Below are 20,800 nucleotides of genomic sequence, written 5' to 3' on the forward strand. Positions count from 1 at the left end.
TACATATTTGGTTGTGAGTGCACATGCATGTAAAAAACTTTTTAAGAAAGGTTTCAAAGGATAAAAATAAATTCATAACAGTGATTATGAGGGAATTGGGGATTATGGGAAATTTTTTACAGGGAGAAAATATTCATTAGTTATTTCAACACTGAAATTAAATGTTTTGAAATTTCAAACAGAAAAAGTGCTAAAGTTGCATTTAGAAGGCAATTTCTGTAACTACAAAAGTTTAAACAGGCACCAAAATGTTTATCAGTAGTTATTTAGCAAAATGAGAGTCAACCACAGAAAAGATTATGACACCATTAAAAATTATAATACATAAACATCTGTACTTAAACAATAGCATGATAAAAACAGGTTATGGTACAACATGTATGTCATGATTACATTAAATAAAGCCTGCAAGGATATACTATGATAATTTGAAAGCAGTCATTTCTGTTTCACAGGCTTATAAATCTTTATTTCTTTGTGCCCTCTGTTTTTTTAAACAATATTAACTTAACAAAAGGAAAAAAGAATAGAGCTGCCTTCAAATACAAATTTATAGTTCCACCATGAATTCAAACATAGCTTATGCAACACAATTTACAGTGTAGTATTATGTAGGCCCCAGAAATAGAAAAGATGGTCCTAAAACATAGAATTGGGGGATAGAATTTTTTGAGGGAAAAGGGGGTTTAATTTAGACTTGAATTCACATTATTAAATACATTTGATTAATGTTATGTATAAAATTACAAACACATTAGAAAAAATAGTGTTAACAGTGTAATGGGTAGAACTATGTTGGAAGTCCAAACCCCTGGTATGTTAATGTGATAGTACCTGGAAATAAGGTCTTTGCAGACAAAATCAAGCTAAGATGAGGTCCTTATGGTGAGCCCTAATCCAATATGTCCTGTATCTGTATAACAGAACAAAAGCAGAGACAGAGAATGTAGTGTGAAGATGGAGGCAGAGATAGCAGTAATGCTTCTATAAGCCTAGGCATGTCAAAAATTGCTGTTATAAGAAGCTAGAAGGGTGTGGAACAGATTCTTCCCGAGTCCCTGGAAGGAACCAAACTTGCCAACAACTTTGATTTTGGGTTTCAAATCTCAAAAACTATGAGAGAATAAGTTCTGTTGTTTTAAGCCCCCTTGTTTTGTAGTACTTGGTACTTCATTACAGCAGCCCTAGGAAACTATTACAAAGAAGAACCTTCAGTTTTTTTCCCTTGCTTTTTTTGCATCACGTGTTTTAAAAATATTACTATCAAGTTTATCAAAACGAAATATCACTTATCCATTATGAGTTCCTTCATGGCGGATGAGGTCAGAGCGACTACCAAAGGACTTTCCACATTCTTTACAGTCATAAGGTTTCTCACCAGTGTGAATTCTTTGATGACGAGTAAGGTTTGAGCCTTTATTAAAAGCCTTTCCACACTCATTACATTCATATGGTTTTTCATCTGTATGGATTCTCTGATGTTGAATAAGTTCTGAGCTCTGAATAAAGGCCTTTCCACATTCTTTACAGTCATAGAGTTTCTTGCCAGTGTGAATTCTGTGATGGTTAGTAAGTGTTGAGGCACTACTAAAGGCCTTCCCACATTCCTTACACTCATAAGGTTTCTCACCAGTGTGCATTCTGTGATGTTGAATAAGCCTTGAATGTTGAGTAAACGCTTTCCCACATTCTTTACATTCATAAGGTTTCTCACCAGTATGAATTCTCAGGTGTGGAAAAAGTTGTGAACTCTTAGTAAAGGCTTTTCCACATACTTTACATTCATAGGGTTTTTCACCAGTGTGAATTCTCTGATGATCATTAAGGTTTGAGCAATAATTAAAGGCCTTTCCACATTCCTTACATTCATAGGGTTTCTCACCAGTGTGAATCCTCTGATGTTGAGAAAAATATGAACTACAACTAAAAGCCTTGCCACATTCTTTACATTCATAGGGTTTTTCACCAGTGTGAATCCTCTGATGTCGAGTAACAAGTGAGCCACGACTAAAGGATTTCCCACACTCCTTACATTCATAGTTCTTTACAGCAGAATGAATTCTTTGATGTTGAATAAACTGTGAGTTTTGATTAAAGGCCTTTCCACATATTTTACATTCACAGGATTTCTCTTCATTAATAGTTTTTTGATGTGGAATGAGAAATGTTGGCTGAAAAAAAGTGGGTAGGTCTTCATGGGTAAATATTACTTGACTAAAATGTCTCTTCTTTAGAGATAATAACTCGGTCTCACACATGAATTCCAGATCTGAAAGAAAACAGAAAGGCATATGCTTATTTTTCTTATTCTGGGAAAGGTTAAACATCTGAAAAATGCAAAGATTAAACTGAAAATAATTTTTGGGAAAGTAAACAGTTAGATAGTTCTCAAACATGGCTAAGCAATTTGTAAAATTGGTAAGAAAAGCACAGACATTAAGGAAAGGCAATAGAGGGAGCTGAAGAGAACCTGGCGGGGATCAGAATCACCTGCAACTTCAGTGAGTCCACACTATTCAGGGCTATCCTCCACATTACACAGTGATTCTTAGGATATATACATTTATATAAGCACATGCTCACACAGCACCATACTATGTCTTGTAATTTGTGGATAACTGTCATGCTTTCCAGACTACTGAGGAATAAATGTGTTGAAATGTATAAATGGGGATAGTGGAGGGTTAGTGCTTTAAGCAAAGGGTATATTGTTGGCAAATTCACATTGGGGGACAGCCCACAGCAAGACTAGGGTGCTGAATGAAACTGGTGAGAATGGTATACAGATAAATCACTTCTGTGAATAGAGCCTGGTACATGTTGGAAATGCAGTGAAAACAGTCTGCTTTCGAATTCTGTGATGCTGACGCTGGGAGAGAGAAATGGAATCTTCAAATCATGGCAGTCACTAAGAAGGGAGGCAGCTTGAGTGTGAGAAAGAAGAGAATAAGAATGAAACAGTCTCTGTGAGAAGAGAGGATTTTCCGCCACTCTGCATTATATCTGCTAATGAGCATGAAAACACTTTAAGTACTGATTTGGGATTTACAAATAAATTTCAGTGAGTAAGTGAATCCATAAATATAGAATTTGTGACTTAATGAGGGACAACTGTATTTTTTTTTAAAGGGGGCATAATTTCTGTTAAAAATGGCAGACTGTAGGTATAAGTTTACCAATGTTTTTCATGAATCCATAAGAAAATTACACTAAAAGCTTAACAAGGGGAAAGGAAAACCCCATGAGGATGAAAGATACTGGAGAAGAAACAGAACTTGGAAACTGGAAAGTCAATGGATACGTGATAAGTGACTGCAGACCAGAGAATACCAAACAAGCTCCAGTGGGTGAACTCCACAGTATTGATTCATGGTGCAAATCCCTTCAAATACATAAGAACTGGAGGCATCAGGCACTTTTAATAGCGGAGTGCAGAGCAGAGTAAAAGCTGAAGGATGAATTCAAAGAGTATCTCCTCCCCATCCCACAGGAAAGGATGATTATAGTTTTCCATTCTCAAAGAAAACTAGAAATCTAGAAAAATGGAACCAGAGAAAATCTGGACTCAGGAACATCCAGCATAGGCAGGGACACTGGTACTGAACTGAGAAGAAAGAATTAACAGAAAATATACATACTTGTGATATAAAATTGTATCTGGTGTTTGTTCCCAGTTCCTGGCAGAGCTTCAAAAACTACTGGACTATCTTTCATTATTCACAACAAGGGTCTTTTGATCATATCTGACTTTATGATAAGGAGGTGATTCACAGTGGATCCTTTGTTTCAAGCGATGGGCCTGGTCACACTTGCCTGAATAATGACACTCCAGTAAAATACTTGGCAAGGATTGGGGGAAGCTTCCTGGTTGGTGAACTAATCTATGTACCAGAAGGGTACAAGGTCAATAGCACAAAGTGTGGATAATGAGAAGTAAAATTATTTTTGTATGTGACTGTTACCAGCATAAAACATACTGTTATATTTTTGAAAGCCCCATGATAACTACAAAGAAAACAGCTTATAGAAGATAAACAAAAGAAAAATAAAGGATTCAAAGCATATCAATACAAATAAAGAAAGAAAATGAAGGCAACAAGGGAGGGAAAGAGGGACAAAAGAACTACAAGGACAGAAAATAATAAAATAGCAAATTGTTATTTATTAACAATAACTTTAAATGTAAATGGATTAAACTCTCAAATCAAAAGAGAATGAATGGAGAAAGCAATAGAGTAAGACCCTTACAGACAAACCTTCAAGTTGCAAACTTTCAAAAATGCAAAAGTACATCTTTCACATGTCCAATCACATAAGTTAGCTCACGTGTCTGGTGTACACTGTCATGTCTGTGCATCCTCTACAAGTGGTTGTGCTTTTGTATATTTTACTGTACAGTGGGCTTCCCTGGTGGCTCAGAGGTTAAAGTGTCTGCCTCCAATGCGGGAGACCCGGGTTCGATCCCTGGGTCGGGAAGATCCCCTAGCGAAGGAAACGGTAACCCACTCCAGTATTCTTGCCTGGAGAATCCCATGGACGGAGAAGCCTGGTAGGCTATAGTCCACGGGGTCGCAAAGAGTCGGACACGACTGAGCGTCCGGACGGAACGGAACGGAATGGAACTATAGAGTGCAGTAGTACAATATCTTTATTTCAAGCCCAGGATTCCAGAAGCAAACATAAAAGCAGTTGGTGATATCAGCCACATTAATAGAAAAAAGGATAAAAATCTTTAAGATAATAGAATAATCCTATTAGATAAGAATAAGATAATAAGATATTATCCTATTCCTACCAGGCTACCTTTTCCACTAGACAAATCATTTGCAACTTACCAATCTTTTTAAATTGAACATCTAATTTTAAGAGAAGTTGGTCCCTAATGAGTAGCAAATAATAAGTGAAACAAAAATACATTTCCCCAGATAATTAAATAATCCTTAAATGGACGTGAAAAACACACTGGCACTGGTAAATACATGAAGTATTTACCCTTTTGTATGATTTTCAATTGTAGATATATACTCAAAAGTGGGGCATATGTATACCAGTTTAAGTAGTAACAGATAACTGTAGAGAAAGACAATACCATTTTATAGTTTCACCAAGAATGCATAAGAATTTCTACGTCCCCACTGCTGTCATTATCCAGCTTTCTACTTTTCCATGTATAGTAAGTGAAAAGTAATATTTCATTATTGTCATCATTTGCATTTGTAATTATTAAGTGTCAACATCTGAAAGGCTTATTAATTAGCATTTTAACCTCGTTAACCTTTATCAGTATTTTTATTGGGTCACTAACTTCTTCCTATTAATTAGCAACTATCTTCCAATCTACTCTGCATTAAATTTATCTATTGTGTCCTTCATTTAACAGAAATTCTTAATGTATTTTCTTAATTCTTAATATATTTTCAGTTCACGATTTTGCTTTATGGTTTGTACTTTTGGAGTTTTATTTATTTACTGACTTAAATAGCATTTAAAGGAAAAAGGGAAAAACAAAAGCTTCAAAACTAGAGTGTAATACCCTGTTAAGTATGTCTTATAAACATTTTTTTTCTAATATACATTAAAAGTACTGGAAAGCAGGGAATTTCACTGAAGGGCAATATCACTAGGACATGTGGACTATAGTTATAAAAGAAATTTTGAAAAATAAAGAAAAGAATAGAGGAAACAATGTCAATAATACAGAACAGTGAGCAGGTTTTTGAAAATGCTATAGTACTATTCTAGTGTGGTATTCGGACAAAGGTAGACAAGCAAATGGAACATAAGTCGAGACAGACTTATAGATATGGCAACACATAATTTATAGCAAAGTAGCCTTATATATAAAGTCTTTCCAGTAGACCTTGCTGGGTCAACTGCATATTCACATGGGGGAAAAAAAATGAAATTTGACTCCTACCTCATACTACATCAGATATCAGCTCCAAGGAGCTGGAGATCTAAATGTAAGAGGTAAAGTAACGTAGCTACTAGAATATAACATAGGAAGTATCTTCATGATTTTGGAGAAGGCAATGAATCCTATACAAAACACAAAAAGCAACAACTATAAAGGAAAAGATAGGTAAACTTGTCTTCTTAAAAGTAATGACATCAAAAGACAACACTAAGAGAATAAAAAAAGTAAGTGATAAAGGTAGATACTTACAAAGGCTCATATTCAGAATATACAAAGAGCCCCTTCAAATCACTAAGAGAAAGAAAGACAACCCAATGAACAGAACCAAGAAACTTAAATGGGCAAGTTGCAGAACACACACACATGCACACACACACACATGCACATAAACATACCATAGGATGGCTAACATTAAAACGTCTAGCAATATCAAGAACTGGCAAGAATGCAGAGCAATAGCAACATTCATACTGCTATTGGAAATATAAATTGGCATAACCAATTTAAAAAACTGGCATTATTAAAACTGAACCAACACATATCCTATTACCTAGTAACTCCGTTCCTATGTATACACCCAAAAGAAATGTGTGCATATATGCACCAAATATATGTACACAGATGTTCACAGCAGCATTATGTACACAGTTAAAAACTGGAAAACAACCCAACAGTCAGTAGCAGAAAGGATACTTAATTTATAAAAATTAGCAATAAGGAATAAATAATATAAAATATACCCACAGAATGGACTACCACATAGCACTGAGAATGAACCAACATTAGCTATATGCAATAAATGTGTGTATATTATCACCCTGCTTATTTAACTTATATGCAGAGTACATCATGAGAAATGCTGGGCTGAAACACAAGCTGGAATCAAGATTGCCAGGAGAAATATCAGTAACCTCAGATACGCAGATGACACCACCCTTATGGCAGAAAGTGAAGAAGAACTAAAGAGCCTCTTGATGAAAGTGAAAGAGGAGAGTGAAAAAGTTGGCTTTCAACATTCAGAAAACTAAGATCATGGCATCTGGTCCCATCATTTCATGGCAAATAGATGGGGAAACAGTGGAAATAGTGGCTGACTTTATTTTTCTGGGCTCCAAAATCACTGTGGATGGTGATTTTAGCCATGAAATTAAAAGACACTTGCTCCTTGGAAGAAAAGTTATGACTAACTTAGCATATTAAAAAGCAGAGACATTACTTTGCCAACAAAGGTCTGTCTGGTCAAAGTTATGGTTTTTCCAGTAGTCATGTACGGATGTGAGAGTTGGACTATAAAGAAAGCTGAGTGCCAAAGAATTGATGCTTTTGACCTGTGGTGTTGGAGAAGACTCTCAAGTCCCTTGGACTGCAAGGAGATCCAACCAGGTCATCTGAAAGGAAATCAGTCCTGACTATTCATTGGAAGGACTGATGCTGAAACTCCAATACTTTGGCCACCTGATGCAAAGAACTGACTCATCTGAAAAGACCCTGATGCTGGGGAAGATTGAAGGCAGGAGGAAAAGGAGACAACAGAGGATGAGATGGTTGGATGGCATCACCAACTTGATGGACAGGCGTGAGCAAGCTCCGGGAGTTGGTGACGGACAGAGAAGCCTCGTGTGCTGCAGTCCATGGGATTGCAAAGAGTCGGACACGACTGAGCAACTGAACTGAACTGATATGCAATAACATGGATGATGTATCCCATAAAGTTGAGAAAAAAAACAAAAGCATAAGTACCGTATGATTCCACTTACATGCAGCTCAGTTCAGTTCAGTTCAGTCGCTCAGTCGTGTCCGACTCTTTGCGACCCCATGAATCACAGCACACCAGGCCTCCCTGTCCATCACCAACTCCCGGAGTTCACTCAAACTCATGTCCATAGAGTCGGTGATGCCATCCAGCCATCTCATTCTCTGTCGTCCCCTTCACCTCCCGCCCCCAATCCTTCCCAGCATCAGAGTCTTTTCCAGTGAGTCAACTCGTCGCATCAGGTGGCCAAAGTATTGCAGTTTCAGCTTAAGCATCAGTCCTTCCAATGAACACCCAGGATTGATATCCTTTAGAATGGACTGGTTGGATCTCCTTGCAGTCCAAGGGACTCTCAAGAGTCTTCTCCAGCACCACAGTTCAAAAGCATCAATTCTTCGGCGATCAGCTTTCTTCACAGTCCAACTCTCACATCCATACATGACCACGGGAAAAACCATAGCCTTGACTGGACGGACCTTGGTTGGCAAAGTAATGTCTCTGCTTTTTAATATACTATCTAGGTTGGTCATCACTTTCCTTCCAAGGAGTAAGCGTCTTTTAATTTCATGGCTGCAATCAGCATCCGCAGTGATTTTGGAGCCCAAAAAAATAAAGTCTGACACAGAAACAGACAAAAATTACTTCACAGAGTTAGAAGTAAAGATAGTGTGTATTTTGGGGGAGGACAAAGAGGGGAGTGATTGGGAAAGGGTTCTGAAAAGTAGATAAAATGAAAACCAGTATTGGAAGAGAAAACACAAATACACACATACACTTCTTAGGGTGGGAATATCTACTGTTACATAAGTCTAAATGCAGCATATCCTATGAAGGAATGAAATCTAAAAAGTGGGTAGAATAACTGCCTTGGAAATGAAGCAGGAAGGCATTAATACTTGCTACACTGGACAGAGAAAAAAGTATAAGAGGAAAAAAACCAAGATATATCTTTTATGGAAGAGGCCTTGGGTTTTTGAAGTGAGTTTCCTTTTTTTTTTTTGAAGGGAGTTTCCTGATAACATCTTACAGGTAATATCCTGCACTATCATCTCTGGCTTACCTGAACAAAGGCTTCTAGTCAGTTCTCTGTCGATCATCCAGGGCTCTTTTCCTTGTTCCAATAAGGAGATCACAGCTGGTTTAGAACTGGAAAGTCCTGATCACAAGAAAAGACATAGGACATGGTTATGCTGTTGGTGTCCCAGAAATCAGATCCAGTCTTTTGGTGATCAAGAGAGATGCCACTACAGGAAGGACCAGAGAAAAGATGAAGATGAAGCTTCAGCCATATCCCAACAGAGCTGCCCATTTCCAGCTCTTCCATTCTATTCCAACTCAACCATTCCTTTGGGGACAGAGAGCAGGAATTTAGCTGGTTACCTGGAATGAGTAATTCACAGTAGAGAAAGGAGCCATTCCCAAGAGCAGCCTCTGAACTAGGGGGACAGTCATCCTTACCCACTGAAACCAGGTTGCTGAAATTCTCCAACATCACTTCTTTGTATAAATTCATCTGACCAGAGTCCAGGCATTCCCATTCCTCCTGAGAGAAGTTTACAGACACGTCCCTGAACATCATTGACCCCTGAAAATAACACACATGCTTTCACAATGGAAGGACAGAAGAAAATGATGGTAGTAGATGAGATGGTAGAGAGCTCTACAGAAAAGGACAGATTACTAAGCAAACTGAAGGAGCTGGACCCCATTACATCAGCCAAGACATATCTGCTATGTACAGAGGGATCTGTCTAGGAGTGGGCAAGTAAAGTAGACTTTTCCAATGAGATGAAACAGCAAGCCTGCAGCTCAGTGCCTAGCCACAGTAAAGTCTGCATAAATGAGAGTCCCTTCCCATGCTCCCTTTAAGCCCTAAAAGAGGGGAAAATGTGATAGACTTTAAAAAATACTTTATGTTATATTTTGGAGTAAAATTTCAGAATATTAGGGAAAAACAGAACTTTTTAAAAGCTTCTGTGGATCACATTAAAAATTTTCAGAAATTGGAATGGCAATGGATGTCTCAACAGCACTATTTAAAATAAGAAAATGAAATTATCCCTTTACTTTTTAATTAATTAATTAACTGCATGTAGGATCTAGTTCCCTGACCAGGGATCGAACCTGAGCCCCGTTTTGTGAGTGCAGAGTCTTAGCCACTAGAACACTAGGGAAGTTTCTAATTCCTTTAATATTACAAAGGACAACAAATTTTGGCAGGGAATTCAATACTCAAAGTTAATATGAAGATTATATACTAAGCAAGATTAAATACCAAGCTAGTATGAAGATTAGCTCAAGACAATTCTAGATTCATAGAGAATGAATGTTAAATTTTCTCCTGCCCTTGGGAAGGTACTGGCTTTTGTGTTCCATCAAAACTAGAGAATAAGCAAATGAAAGGTATTATATTCAGAAGCTAGGAAACTAACATGAGAATGATGAATGAAGTCCAGTATAATTGTAAAAGGCAAGGCTCAGGATAATATCTCGGAGCAGATCCAGAAAGTAATACCTAGGAATAGGAGGATAAAGGACTATGGGAAAGAAATTGACTACGGAGCAAAGACAGGAGTTCAGGTTAAGGAAACAAAGCAGCTTAGGACCATATGTCCTCTTCACAATGCAAGCTTCTAGCCTGAAGTAAGCCTGAGATCAGAGAACAGGGTTTAAATAAAATTTGCACATTATTACACTCAACCAGAGAGTGTAATTACTAAAATAAGAATGATCTTGTGACTGAAAATAACCAAAAAATACCAAAGAGTGATCACAACAGTTTTTATCCAGGGCAACAAAAAAATTAGCTATAGAGTTGAGAGTGGAAATTTAGGGGAAAAAATATTCTTTTCCTTGCTTCCTATGAAGTCCTGCTTATTTCAGAGTGTTGGTTATAAGGTGATTTGGTTTTCCAGGTACATAGTCATGTCATCTGCAAAAAGTAATAATCTTACACCCTCTTTTCTAATTTTTAACCTAATTTTTCCTGTTGTTTAAGTGCTTTGGTTAATGCCTACAGAACAATGTTAAATAACATTGGTAATGGTGTGTACCCTTGTCTTTCTCTGATTTTACTGGGAATGTTTCAGATATTTCCAGATCAAACATTAGGTTAGCTTCTGAAAACAAATTTCATTTTATTCCCCACTGCAGTATACGACCTCCCTAGAGTATTAATATTGGGCAATATCTTCAATATAGAGCTGGTGAGTGTAATTAGAGGTTGATGGGAGAGAGGAACCAGATGCTCTGTTTGGGCTTTGGCACAGGAGAATGGATTGGAAGGACTCAACTCTTTCTGAAGAAATTCAGATAGAAAGGCCTTAAGCTTATTTGATAAGACTGATTCTCATCCTGATTTTCTTTGCCTCTGTACCAAACACACAGTCTTAAAACTGAGAGTTCCAAATTTAGTTCCATGAGAACTGAATTTCAGCTCCAAATTTATACCTTGAGAAAACAGTATCCCTATTCTGACTCTTCTACCTGGGTACACTCTAATACTCAAAAAAAAAAAAAAAAATAACGTGATTGATAGCCTTGTGATTTGGTGAGTTCCCCAAGGTGAGACATGTTGAAACATAAGTGAATAAAGATATTCTTGTTTCTTCTAGTTAGAAGGAGACTTCAAAATTCTAGCTGCCTGCCAGTCCTCCACCCCCTTCCTGAGATAAAGCAAAGACTTCATGTCTCATACAACTGATTTGAAGAATAAACTATAACTCATTCATGAAAAAAATAATATGTACCTTTGAAAAATTGTATTTACAAAGATCATTTGATGACAGAGGAAAATACTTTTTTGGCCTGGAGAATTCCACCGACAGACAAGCCTGGCAGGCTACAGTCCATGAGGTCGCAAAGAGTCACACGTGACTGAGTGACTACCACTCAAAATGGTAAATAAAGTGTAATTTGATTTTGGAAAAACAAAGAAAATACACAAAAATATTAACACTAGTTATTTGAGTGGTCCTATTTTATTTTTTTCTTGGTAATTCTGTTTTTAAACTCTCTAAAATAGTCATGCTTTTAAAGTCATAATAAATACTGCATTTAAAAAGAAAAAAATTTGACAAACAGAATTGGAGCCGTTTTCCAAATAAGTAAACATTAGGTATATGGGAGTTACTGTGCTTCAGTACCAGACTCAACTATCCTTTTCTCCAGTAGGAAAATCATAGTAACTTATCATCAAATGATATACCTTTATTAAGCATTAACTTTCAGAAGACAGAAAGCAAGGAGGCAATCCCAACATACCTTGGACACTGCCTGCAGAAGTTCATCACGCATTCTTTCCTTCTCTTTTGAGCCTCACCTGGAGAAGGGTAGAACTGGGAGAGTAGAAAGTAATGGTAAGACACTGGTCAGGTCACAGGTCAGCTCCAGCTCAGCCCCATCCTCATCCCCACCCCTCAGTACACACAGGTAAAGGAGATCAGAGGAAAATGGGGTGTCCCGTCCATTCCCAGTGTCTCAGGAGAAAGCTGAGGTTACTGCTGTCGAGGACTCCAATCAAACCAAACTTCACAGAGGTTGCCTAAGAACTGAGCTCTAGAGTAACAACGGCACAGCTGATCAGACTCTTACATTCCGCACGTGCGTGCATGCTGAGACGCTTCAATCGTGTCCAACTCGTGCATTCCTATAGCCTGTAACCTGCCATGCTTCTCTGTCCATGGGATTCTCCAGGCAAGAATACTGGAGTGAGTTGCCATGCCCTCTTACGATATTCTTGACCCAGGGATCGAACCGGCGTCTCTTAAGTCTCCTGGCAGGCAGGCAGGTTCTTTACCACTAGCGCCACCTGGGAATCAATGTGGTGTGGTCTTGCTCTCCCGGCCGGGCCTAAGCCGTGCGGGATGAGGGACAGGCGTTCCCGGTGAACGTGTCCTCTCTTCTCCGTCTGTCCGCGGGGCCCTTCGCCTGTCTTTCCCCCTGCCCGTCGGGGAGGGTGAGGAAGACAGGTGTTGGGTGAGGCCTCCGGCCCTGACCTTCGGTCTCCTGTCCCCCGCCTCGGGCGTCAGTGGGGCCGTTGGTCTTCTGACACAGCAAGTGCTCTGGCTTGGCTCTCTCCCGGGGTCGCGTGTGCCCCGCGGTGGGGAGGGCTGTGCCGCTGCCGCGCTGCGCGCCCCGCGTAGCTGTGTGAGCGTGCCTCGTTTGACCCTCAGTGGTGCCCCTGGAGCGCTCAAGGTCGTTCCTCAGGTGCCTGAGGCGAGCGGTGGTGTCGTTTCCCTTAACCCGGCGTTCTCCTCGGTCCCCGCCACGGTGGTGTGTGTCCCGTGAGTGGCTCTCTTTGGGGGGGTCGAGACTGTAAGAGAGGCCTGCCTGTTCCCCTCGTCGTGGAGGCTGACGGGTGCGGCCTCAGCTCCGGTCCTGACCGAGCACACGCTCCTGTGTTGGCTCAGACGGCAAAGCGTCCGCCTAAGATGCGGGAGATTCCGGTTCGATCCCTGGGTCGGGAAGACCCCCTGGAGAAGGAAATGGCAACCCACTCCAGTACTCTTGCCTGAAAAAATCCCATGGACGGAGGATCCTGATAGGCTACAGTTCACGGGGTCGCAAAGAGTCGGACACGACTGAGCGACTTCACTTTCTTTCCACCTGGGAAGCCCATACATTCTGAGCAGTCATACTTAAGAGAACACGAACTGCACATCCGCACACACAGAGTCAAAGGTGGTAATATAGACACAATCGCTAACTCACCACAGGACGCAGAATTACACTCGCACAGTTGCAGGCACCCCATGCTGCTGCTAAGTCACTTCAGTCGTGTCCGACTCTGTGCGACCCCATGGACTGCAGCCTATCAGGCTCCTCCGTCCATGGGATTTTGCCATTGCCTTCTCCCCACTGTCTTGGTATTACGAGCATAGGGACACACAGTCAAAATTTCACAATGATAGGCATCCTATATCTGCACACAGGTCGCATAACCTCCCCCCTTCTCACTCCATTCCGCCAGCACAGAAGCTCCGTATAGGTTTCCAGTCTCTTCAATTTAGACCTTTCGGGTCCCCCGGGGTCCGAACCTGCAGAGTTGAACCAGGTCCCCAGGGGCCCACGATCTCTGGCCTCACGGATCTAACGGTCCCGCCAGGCGTGATGAAAATTTCGAGTTCCCGCGAGAAGAGTGACAGGCCGCCAGGCCCTCTGGGAAATGTGGTCCAGAGTTGTCCCCGCGGCCGATTCCTCTCAGCGCCCTGCCTGGACCCACCCGAAACGACTGCTCCTTCAATTCAGAGGTTAGCCAGGTCTCGGAGTTGCAATTCGCGGTATCTCAGCACGCTGGGGCTCAGCTACCCGATAGGACCTGGCTGACCCCCTCCCTCAGACAGGAAGCGCCTGCTCCTTTCTGGCCGGAAGTTGACTCCGGCCGCGGGACCTTCTGGGAGGTGTTATGTGTGGAACGTCAGTGGGGAGGCGGGCGCTGAGGGGTGGTTCGGAGTTATCCGCACCTGGCCTTTCCGAGTGTCGCCTTCACCCGGCCTCCCAAACACTGCGCGTTAGATGCGCATTCGGGGGTTTCCGGCAGGTGACGCTACCGCGTCTTCGGAGCGGGACTTTAAGGAGGCCCTGAAACATTCCTGGCTGAAGCAACGCGGGAGGCTGGCGGGGCGGAGCCTTTAAGGAGGCCCAGAGTGGAATAGTGGCAGTGCGGAGTGCTTCGGGTGGGAGTACGCCCCTGGAGTGTGGTTGGAGTTCTTAGAACAGAAACTGGTGGAGAGTTAGAGTGTGTGTGTGACTATGATGGTCTGTGGAGTTTCGATGCTGTGTGTGTGTGTGAGAGAGAGAGATTGTGATGATGTGAGGATGAGGGGTGTGGTTATGTGGGATGTTTGTGTCATGTGATGTTTGTGATTGTAATTTATGATAACGTTTGCTGTTGTCTGTGTGATTATCAGATAGATGTACAGTGTGTGTGAATGTGATGAAGTGATTGTGATGTGTAGTGGTTCTTGTCTTACCTCAGTTGACTTCTGTTGTCGCCTTTTGGCATAATTGGCAACCGCTTGAAAGAAATTTCTGTATAAGGCTTCACGTGGTCTTTCCTCCCCATTGGTCACTCTTTCTTAGTCTGCTTCCCACCCCTCTTTGCACCCCGCCCCTAGCCATACTTAGCCCTGTTCTGTTATTTTCCAGTTTCCCTTGGTGATCTTTTACAGATGTATTATTTCATCTTCCTATGGCTTCTCTTATTATTTGTATTAGTTATTGTGATCATAGTAATGCTGCCTAACCACTTTTAAACTCAGTGGCATGCAGCAGCAAGCATTTATTCTCTTATTCACAAGTTTGCAGAATCTCTGTGTTCAGGTTATGTAGGCTGGTCTTGCCTGGGGGGCTGGGCTGCAGAATCCATTCAGACCTGCTCCACATGTGTTCTTTATGCAACTCAGGAAAAAAGAACAGTGGTTACCAGGACGTGTTCTTCTCTTGATGGATCACCAGAGTACAAGATAATCATAAAAACCTCTGCTCCCTAGTATACTAATGTTACAGATGCCTAAGCTTAACATTAATTACACCCACAGTCAGAGAGCAAGGCAAAATTAAATGGCAAAAAGTGTGAAAATGTCTAATCCTGTTAGACGGGGGTGAAGAATTGGAACTAAGATTTCAATCTGCATCATTAGGAAACATGCCTCTTTATCCTGGTGAATGTCTTTTAGTCCACAGTTCTCTTTTGTCTGTTAATATTTTTGGGGGGTTTTGTTACTGTATTTTCCAGGAATTTCATTTTACAACCCCTTTCCTTTATGTCTTTATACTTCAGGTCTGTCTCTTATAAAGAGCATATTGCTGGGCTTTTCTCCTGTTTGACTTATTTTAATAGGTGAGTTTAATTCATTTACATTTATTGTGGTTGCTGATAAAAATTTACTTTATTGTCTGTTATGCCTTCTTTTTTATTGTGCAGGTTTACCTTATCCCCTTTTCTCTCTCCACTGCTTTGGTTTCCTATCCTTGAATTTTTAACATGCATGTTTATCAAAACCCAAACTAAATAAGATTTTAGAACACTTGAACTCCAAACTATCCACCCATTTTATGTTTTTCTTTTCTGATATATTGCTTTCCTCTAATTTTAATTACCTGAAATTAGTAGTAATTCATTTGCCCATGATATACAGTTGACCTTTGAACAGTATGGGGATGTGAATCCCCTCCCCTTCTTTTGCAGTCAAAAATCCAAGTAGAACTTTACAGTTGGCTCTGTGTATCCTAGATTCTGCAACTGCAGTTTCAACCAACCTCAGATTGTGTAGTAGTACTGTAATATGTGGGGCTTCCCTGGTGGCTCAGAGGTTAAAGCGTCTGCCTCCAATGCGGGAGACACGGGTTCGATCCCTGGGTCGGGAAGATCCCCTGGAGAAGGAAATGGTAACCCACTCCAGTATTCTTGCCTGGAGAATCCCATGGATGGAGAAGCCAGGTAGGCTACAGTCCATGGGGTCGCAAAGAGTCGGACACGACTGAGCGACGGAACGGAACTGTAATATGTATTGATTGAGAGCAAATCTGTGTATCAGTGGACTCATGCAGTTCAAACCCATGTTGTTCAAGGGTCCACTCTGTGTGTATGTGTATTTAAAATTATGGGAAATTAGAACATAACAAATGACGTAAAATTTGCTATCATGATATCCTTACTCCCTTGTTCACTGCAGCATTATTGAAATAGCCAAGGTATGGAAACATCTTTCTATTAACAGATGAATGGATAAAGAAAACATGATATATGCATGCATTGAAATATTACTCAGCCTTAAGAAAAAAGTAAATCCTGCCATTTGTGACAACATGGATGAACCTTTAGGACATTATGAAATAAGTAAAAGAAGCCAGTTGCAGGACAAATACTACACAGTTCTTTTTTTTTTCTTTACACAGTTCTTTTATATGAGCTATCAAAAATAAAATTCTTTCATATGAGCTATTAAAAATAATCAGATTCAAAGAAACAGAGAGTAGAATGGTTATTGCCAGGGGCTGGGAGAGAAGGAAATGGGGAATTGTTTTCCAGTGAGTGCAAAGTTTCTGTTATGTAAGATGAATAAACTTTGGAGACCTGTACGGCATAGTACCTATATTTTAAAAATGGTATTATGCTCTTTAAAATATGTTGAGAGTAGATCTCGTGTCCAGTGTTCTTACTGGAAAAACTAAACAGCACAAGAAAATTTTTGGAGGTGATGGATATGTTTAGTATCTTGGTCATGGTATTGGTATCACAGATACATATGTCCAGACACATCAGGATATATACATTAAGCTTGTGAAATTTTTTGTGAATCAGTCATACCTCAATAAAGGCAAAAAAAAAAAAAACCCTACAAAACTTTACTGTCTTAACCATTTTCAAGTCTTCTTGAAACCACTTTCAAGTTCAGTGGCATTATATCCACATTGCTATGCCACCATCACCACTGTCCATCCATAGAACTCTTTTTATCTTGTGAAACAGAAACTCTGTACCTATTAAATAATAAGTTCCCATTCTTAACAATCCCCCAGTTCCAGGCAACCACGATTCTACTTTCTGTCTCTGTGAATTTGACGTTGCCTCATTATGTACCCTGTATACCAGATCATACAGTATTTGTCCATTTGTGACTATTTTAACTTAGCATCTCCTTAAGGTTCATCCATGTTAAAGCATGTGTCAGAATTTCCATCCTTTTTAAGGCTGAATAATATTTCATTGATTGTACAGACCACATTTTGTTTATCCATTCATCTGTTAATGAACAGTTGGATTGTTTCTATCTTTTGACTATTGCAAATAATGCTGCTACAAACATGAGTGTACAAATACCTGTTCAAGTGCCTGCTTTCAGTTCTTTTGGATATATATCCACAAGTGGAATTTATGGATTGTATATTAGTTCTGTTCTTAATTTTGTGACTGCCATAGTGTTTTCCCTAGTGGCTATACCAATTTATCAACATATTTTCTGAGCACCTACTAACAGGAGCAAAACAGACAAAAATAAATCCCTGTTTTCATGTATTTTATATGAGGGGACGGACAACATGCATGATAAATTATATAATTTGTTAGTGATAATGGACTTTGGAAAAACATAGAAATGGTGTGAGGGATATTAGGAGTATATCCCAGGCATAATGCTTCTGAAAATTTATTATAAATGAATGTTTTCTGTTTTTATTTCTTTTCTGTCGTACAGCACAAGGATTAGTCTCCTCTCTTGTGTATGATTTTTTTTTTACCATAGATGATAAATTAATGTCATGTGACAGTGTCACTGTGACATGAGTATAGTTCTCATTTCAAATGAGTATGGGAATTCTAAATTGCAACTCTTATTTACCTCAGTTGTCAAGATAGATAAGAAATGGAGTTCAGATTAGTTCAGTCGCTCAGTCGTGTCCGAATCTCTGCGACCCTATGAATCACAGCACGCCAGGCCTCCCTGTCCATCACCAACTCCTGGAGTTCACTCAAACTCATGTCCATAGAGTCGGTGATGCCATCCAGCCATCTCATTCTCTGTCGTCCCCTTCTCCTCCCTCCCCCAACCTTTCCCAGCATCAGAGTCTTTTCCAGTGAGTCAACTCGTCGCATCAGGTGGCCAAAGTATTGCAGTTTCAGCTTTAGCATCAGTCCTTCCAATGAACACCCAGGATTGATCTCCTTTAGAATGGACTGGTTGGATCTCTTTGCAGTCCAAGGGAATCTCAAGAGTCTTCTCCAGCACCACAGTTCAAAAGCATCAGTTCTTCGGCGATCAGCTTTCTTCACAGTCCAACTCTCACATCCATACATGACCACGGGAAAAACCATAGCCTTGACTAGACGGACCTTGGCAAAGTAATGTCTCTGCTTTTTAATATACTATCTAGGTTGGTCATCACTTTCCTTCCAAGGAGCAAGCGTCTTTTAATTTCATGGCTGCAATCAGCATCCACAGTGATTTTGGAGCCCCCAAAAATAAAGTCTGACACTATTTCCACTGTTTTTCCATCTATTTCCCATGAAGTGATGGGACCAGATGCCATGATCTTTGTTTTCTGAATGTTGAGCTTCAAGCCAACCTTTTCACTCTCCTGGACTTTTAATGCCACTCTCTTTCACTCCAAGTTTGGGGTTGCTGAAAATCTGAATGTTTTGTGACTCAGCTTTATATCTGTCACTGCGTTAGGCCTATACCTTTATGCTCACAAAAGATATTTGAGGAGGAGATATTATGTGAACGTGACTATTTTTATTCCCTTTGTTTCTAGACTCTTGGTGTTTCTATTGGTTCAACCTGAGTTGCTGAGTCTGAGTTGTCTTCCAAACTCCTGCTCTCTCAGTATCTCTGGTCAGTGACTCCAGGGACTGTGAATTAGAAGCAAGGAAATCAGTTTGGGACTATATTAATATCTATTACTGTTTAATAAGGTAACTCAAAATTTAGTGGCTTAAACAACAATAAACACATTATCTCAGCTTTTGTGGGAAGTGGGGAGGGTATTCTGGCTCAGATATTTCATGAAGTTGCAGTCAGTTGTTGGCAGAGCTGTAGTCATCAGAAGGCTAATGGGGATTGGAGGATTTGCTTCCAAGATGGCTGGCATATTGGTGTTGGTTGCTGGCACAAGCCTCTCCCTAGGGCTGGTTGAATATCTTCATGTCATGGTAGCTGGCTTCTTTCAAAGTACATGATCCAAAAATGTGCAAGACAGAAACAACAATGTCTTTTATGACCTAACCTTGAAAGTTACACATTGTCATTCTGCAATATCCTATTGGTTAGACAGGTCAACTCTATTCAGTATGGGAGGGGTGTATGAGAAACATGAATACCAGAAGATAGTGATCCCTGGGGGCACCTTAAAGGCTGGTTCCCATAGGGATAGGGATGCAGTGAGAAGACATCGGGTAAATTGGATTTATATCATAAACCCACAGGTCCTGGCTCCACAAAGATAAGACAGATCTGTGATGTAAGGAGAAAGAAGCATGAAGAGCAGGTATCTGTTATGGAAGGAGACCTCCTGATCTGAGACCTTTCCCACCAGCTGGGGAATCCTGAGATAGAGTGGACCCTGGAATTGCTAGACCTGCACCCTGTCTTTACCCCTCTGTATGGATTGTGGAAGGTCTGAAGGACATCTTAACCTTCAGAGATCAACAGTAGCAGTGTGACAATGAAGTGTTTGACTTGGATGATGGAAAGGACAGGTGAGGTGGCTCAGAGATGGGTAGAGTTTAGGAGAGAGGATGTAAAAATAGAAGTTCAGTACTCCTACCAAGAAATTACACAAGATATTGACTGTTGTCGTGTTTTGTTTTGTTTTATAATTTTGCTGTACCAGGTCTTAGTTGAGGCATTTGGGATCTAGTTTTCTGATCAGGGATCAACCCTGGGCCCCCTGCTTCGGGACCATGGAGTCTTAGCCATTTGCCCACCAGGGAAGTCCTTTTGTCAATGGTTTTTATTCACTTGACAAGTGCTTTTAAAATTTTTCATGTAATTTCTGTTTTTCTTCTTAAATACATTTAGATTTTTTTTAAAGTGCTGTTAAATATATAGCTAAACAAAAGTTTCCTGTTCCATTCCTTCCCATACCCTCTTCCCACTAGCCATCAGCAACTACTTGGAACATTTTTTTTCTGGATATTCTGGTATTCAACTCTGCTTTCCTGAATAACATCCTCATACTGCTGATGTTTGATTTCTGTCTAGATATTTCCTATTGACTTTTGACAATGGAGGTGAGGATTTATCTCTGTTTTCTGCCTAACCCCTTCCTCATCACCCTTTCCCCATCCTGACTCCCACCCACTATTCTTTCCCTTCTTTCTAATATGGTGTTTTGTTGGAGGTTGAAGGTTGACAGTGTCAGGATCTGTATACATTTTCTTTTGAGCTAGTCAATTTTCTCAGCAAGAAGTCCTAGACAGATTGAGGAGTATAAGCTGGAATGCTGGGAGGCAAACAAAGGAAAAAAGTTGAGGGGAGTACCTCATCTTTCAATCTGATAACTTTCACTTAATTCCCTTATTTTCTCTAGAGAAGGGTGAAGCTTAACTGAGCTTCAGGTTGAGGAAAACATGGCAGAACACTTGAAAGGCTCAGGAATAGAGGCACTAGTTACTTCTGCAAGCAGGA

The 20,800-nt window shown here is 40.3% G+C and overlaps 2 protein-coding genes across 19 annotated transcripts in view; one reads left to right on the forward strand and one right to left on the reverse strand.

Moving 5' to 3' along the window:
* On the reverse strand, positions 1–14,003 carry ZNF829 (zinc finger protein 829). 5 transcript variants are annotated; one of them, XM_055410905.2, is made up of 5 exons: positions 13,709–14,003; positions 11,934–11,991; positions 9,129–9,255; positions 8,731–8,826; positions 1–2,269 (listed from the first exon to the last, which is right to left on the reverse strand). In XM_055410905.2, the coding sequence occupies exons 2-5, from the start codon at positions 11,964–11,966 to the stop codon at positions 1,290–1,292; spliced, it is 1,236 nt and encodes a 411-aa protein (XP_055266880.2). In that variant the 5' UTR covers positions 11,967–11,991; positions 13,709–14,003; the 3' UTR covers positions 1–1,289. The 5 variants fall into 5 exon arrangements, with proteins under 5 accessions (XP_055266880.2, XP_055266878.2, XP_055266879.2 ...); XM_055410903.2 differs by having other exon boundaries at positions 11,934–12,007; XM_055410904.2 differs by having other exon boundaries at positions 13,383–14,003.
* The window catches only part of ZNF568 (zinc finger protein 568), a 26,049-nt gene continuing 19,111 nt past the window's right edge, over positions 13,863–20,800 (forward strand). For 3 of the 14 annotated variants that reach the window (XM_055410804.2, XM_088830865.1, XM_055410799.2), the window contains exons 1-2: positions 14,097–14,347; positions 15,454–15,513. Coding sequence is in view for 5 of the 14 variants with exons in the window: in XM_055410794.2 (XP_055266769.1) it covers positions 19,836–19,869 (34 nt within the window). In the remaining 9 variants the exon portion in view is untranslated. Of the gene's footprint in view, positions 13,922–14,094; positions 14,348–15,453; positions 15,514–18,926; positions 19,087–19,596; positions 19,870–20,271; positions 20,404–20,800 lie in introns of those variants that run through there. The other 11 variants (XM_055410803.2, XM_055410793.2, XM_055410798.2 and 8 more) reach the window with 10 other exon arrangements.

Source organism: Moschus berezovskii, chromosome 22 (genome assembly GCF_049115385.1).
Source record: "Moschus berezovskii isolate FMDL1 chromosome 22, NW_MosBer_1.0, whole genome shotgun sequence".
Taxonomy (NCBI): domain Eukaryota; kingdom Metazoa; phylum Chordata; class Mammalia; order Artiodactyla; family Moschidae; genus Moschus; species Moschus berezovskii.